Source organism: Leptopilina heterotoma, unplaced genomic scaffold, assembly GCF_015476425.1.
Source record: "Leptopilina heterotoma isolate Lh14 unplaced genomic scaffold, ASM1547642v1 Lhet_430, whole genome shotgun sequence".
Lineage (NCBI taxonomy): Eukaryota > Metazoa > Arthropoda > Insecta > Hymenoptera > Figitidae > Leptopilina > Leptopilina heterotoma.
In genome coordinates, this window is record NW_025111082.1 from 358133 (window position 1) to 362111 (window position 3979).

General features: G+C 33.5%; 1 protein-coding gene across 1 annotated transcript; it reads left to right on the top strand.

Moving 5' to 3' along the window:
* The first annotated feature begins 2806 nt into the window (after window positions 1–2806).
* On the top strand, window positions 2807–3449 carry LOC122506765 (GATA zinc finger domain-containing protein 13-like). Its single transcript, XM_043619078.1, has 2 exons — window positions 2807–2963; window positions 3199–3449. Exons 1-2 carry the CDS (start codon window positions 2807–2809, stop codon window positions 3447–3449), a joined length of 408 nt encoding a protein of 135 aa, XP_043475013.1.
* The last annotated feature ends 530 nt before the right edge of the window (window positions 3450–3979 follow it).

Here is a 3979-nt window from a genome sequence, read left to right on the forward strand (position 1 = left end):
ATTATATACGAATAGATATTAAGTATAGATATATACAAAAGCCTTTAGCAGATAATAATTGTATATATCAATATTAATAATATACAGGATATTAATTAGCACTTGACATTATCGGTGAAAATTTTCAACTATATACATTAAGTGGCTAACGGCTGAATAAAATAAACACAACTCAATGACATATTAAGCATACATATAATAAGATAAAATAAATGATTGGCCGAGTGATTGGCTAAAATCTATTTATGAAACGTCTATTTCAAGATTTTGAGCTTTCATACTTTTCAAATATTTGGACAGCCCAGTTTCATCTCATTTATCGAAAAAACAAATAGGTTTTTATTTACATTAACTCTTTAATGACCGAAATTTTTAGGCATGATGGTTTCTAGGAAAAGACTGTATATGTATATATATATATTGCAGGTACTCGCTATATTTTAACCATAGTCGTATGTATAACATCGCGCATACGGCATTGTTCACTATTTTTCTTTTGCGTAGGTGATTCGGTAGATACGTAAATAGCATTTAGACTAAGAGAGAGAAATATATATATATATATATATATATATATATATGTGACAGACTTATGCGTGTACAACTCTAAAGTTTCTACGGAAAATGAACAAGTTATCAGAATTTCTAAGCCTTTCTCCTCGCATCGTCTTTCTTGGCAAACAATTATTGTGAGCTCGACATTATTGACACGTAGATCTGCCTACGGGCTGTACTTTGGACACATGTCACGTGGTTGAGAGCAGCCGCTAAGTGCCTCACCAACTATAATTGAATTTTCAAGAAGCATCGATTGTTTGCCCATTTTTATGTAAATTTTTAGTACCTTAATTTTTTAGATGTATGTCCAAAAAATGTCGCAAATGGAGATAAACTACTATCAATTGAATGTAATATTGACTGAAACTGTGAGTATTAGATACAATATATATGGGACATTCCACGTCAACACGGACAGAGCTCTAAACAAAAATTGCTTTGATGGATTTAAACGTTCTAGGGCTTAAAAGATTTCTACGTTCATGTACTTTAAGATGCCGATGGGCGTTTTTTGCAAAATTCCATTTCCGATGCCAATAGAACTGTCAAAAGTCAAAAGGTCCAAAAATCTCAAAATACTTTTATGAATTAAAAGCAAAAAACGAGGTAAATTATTCTGTAACTCATTCTTTATCAGTTTTTAGGGTTCCCGAATATAAATCTAAAGTTTTTTTTTTAAATCCAAAATGGCGAATTCAATATGGCGGACAAAATTCAAATTTGATCAGATTCGATTAAAACTTGTTACTCGGGGGTTTTTAGGGTCGCTGATTACGATTCTGAAGTCACTTTTTAAAAATTCAAAATGGCGGATCCAATATGGCGGAAAAAATTTTCAAATTTGATCCGATTCCCTTAAAACGTGTTACTCGGGGGCTTTTGGGGTCGCAGAATATGAATATGAAGTTACTTTGTAGAAATTCAAAAAATGTCGGATCAAATTTTTTAATTTGATCAGATTTAATTAAAAAGTGTTACTCGGTGGTTTTTAGCGTATCTGATTATGAATTTGAAGTCTCAAACACAAAGTAACTTCATATTCATAATCTGCGACCCCAAAAGCCCCCGAGTAACACGTTTTAAGGGAATCGGATCAAATTTGAACATTTTTTCCGCCATATTGGATCCGCCATTTTGAATTTCTAAAAAGTGACTTCAGATTCGTAATCAGCGACCCTAAAAACCCCCGAGTAACAAGTTTTAATCGAATCTGATCAAATTTGAATTTTGTCCGCCATATTGATTTCGCCATTTTGGATTTTTAAAAAAAAACTTTAGATTTATATTCGAGAACCCTAAAAAATGATAAAGAATGAGTTACAGAATAATTTACCTCGTTTTTTGCTTTTAATTCATAAAAGTATTTTGAGATTTTTGGACCTTTTGACTTTTGATAGTTCTATTGGCATCGGAAATGGAATTTTGCAAAAAACGCCCATCGGCATCTTAAAGTACATGAATGTAGAAATCTTTTAAGCCCTAGAACGTTTAAATCCATCAAAGCAATTTTTGTTTAGAGCTCTGTCCGTGTTGACGTGGAATGTCCCATATATATATATAGGCGGTTAGCTAACCGGCGCCCAATAGACAAATGAACGTAATAATTGCTTATATTCTTCTATTGGCCTGAGTAAATCCGCCAGTTAGCCAACTGACTACGCACTTAGCTAATCGCCTAAGACGTTTCAGGCCAATAGACGAAATCATACCTTCAAGTTATTCAAATACATGAACAAATAATTTATGTTCTTACATATTTTATTTTATATCGAACTCTTTTAAAACTTGAATAACGGTTTCTAAATTATTCTTGTTCCACACGGTTCTATTGCTTTTTTCCTCACTATAAATAATTTTCAATTTATGATCAAATTCAATACGTTTACACTGCACTCGTTCATTTTCGATAGAATTAAATAATTTTGTCAAACACTTTAGAATATTATTCCGTCAAATTAAATTAATAATTCGTCAATTATAAGCCATCCTGCAATGAAAACTAACGATACTCATTATATTTGCACCTCGTTCTCGAGATTACATGTAGTAGTGTCTAGTTATGCTTGAAACTTCACAACTTCTTTAGAGTTTAAATTTGAAAAAAAGGTTTCCGCGCGCTTTAATAGCGCCATCTATTCTTGATACGCTGTTTCCTTCATTGTTGTTTGTTGTGAACGAAACTTCAGACGTATAAAAATCGCATTCCCAAGTTATATTTATTTAAGTTTATTTTTTATTGTTCGCGAATATGGGAAAATCATCAAAAAGGAAACGATCTAGAAGCAGATCACGGGAAAAAGATTCCAAAAAGAAAAGAAAAGAGGATAGACTCGAAAAACTCGAAAATCAAGTTTCTAACCTCACTTCTGGACTCAACGACATCGTGTCAAAAAATTTGTTAGCTGGTAAGTAAAAATCATCGAAAGTCTTTTTTCTTTTTATATAAAAATCTCTGAAAATTTTCTGATATTTTTCTATAAGAAAAATACCGTGTCAAGTTCCACACGAACTTTTGCTCTCCTGTCATTCCACACGAATCGTCAGTCCTAATAAAGGTTTATTCCTTGTGACAAATTCCTCACGAATATTTACGTCACATTTCGTGCAATAAGCACTAACAAATTTATGTACTTATTCTAGGAACGCAGGCAAGTAATGCCGAGGAAAATCGAGACAAAAATAAAAGCGAGCAAAATGACACATCAATTTTGAGGTTAGATCAGACAAATAATAATGATCAAAACAAAAACGATAATTCAAAAAATCCAGAAAGTTCATCATTAGCCGAGGACTATCAGCAGGAAAAGTCAATAAATAATACAGATTCGAATTCAATGGATGAAAATGACGAAAATATCTCTCTAGACAACGAAGTTCTAGACGCGCATTAGGATACAATCCAACCTCATCTGGAGGCATTAAAGTCGACATACCTGCTCAGTTAAAAATATTTTGGAAGGAATTAATTCAAAAAGGCATAATTCCTGAGGAACAAAGAAAATTATTGCAAAAGTATTGTCGCTCAGGCGACTTATATACAGAAGCACCAAAAGTTAACCTCGAAATCGTCCCTATAATGACAGACATTGGAATAAAACGAGATCAACACTTTATAGAAACTCAAAACTGCACAGGAACAGCCTTGTCTGCACTAGCCGCCACCATGTCTCTTTTACTTTCAGAGCCCGAAGAAGGAATTGATCGCCTGCAGCTCATACAACACATAGGCGACGCCGGTCGCTTAATAGCCGCAGTATTTCACCAACATTCAGTTTGCAGAAAATCATTCATCACACCGAGTTTAGACAAGTCGCTTAAGCAAACTCTAGAGGCAACAATTCCCGACGAATGGCTCTATGGCGCAAAATTTGGCGAATTCATTAAAGATGCCCAAGCAGTGGAAAAATTAAGCGCCAAAATT

Bases quoted from the DNA above. Each gene is read 5' to 3' on its own strand.
- LOC122506765 (XM_043619078.1), top strand. From the start codon at position 2,807: ATGGGAAAATCATCAAAAAGGAAACGATCTAGAAGCAGATCACGGGAA. The intron at 2,964-3,198 runs GTAAGTAAAAAT...TACTTATTCTAG, and splicing joins GTCAAAAAATTTGTTAGCTG to GAACGCAGGCAAGTAATGCC.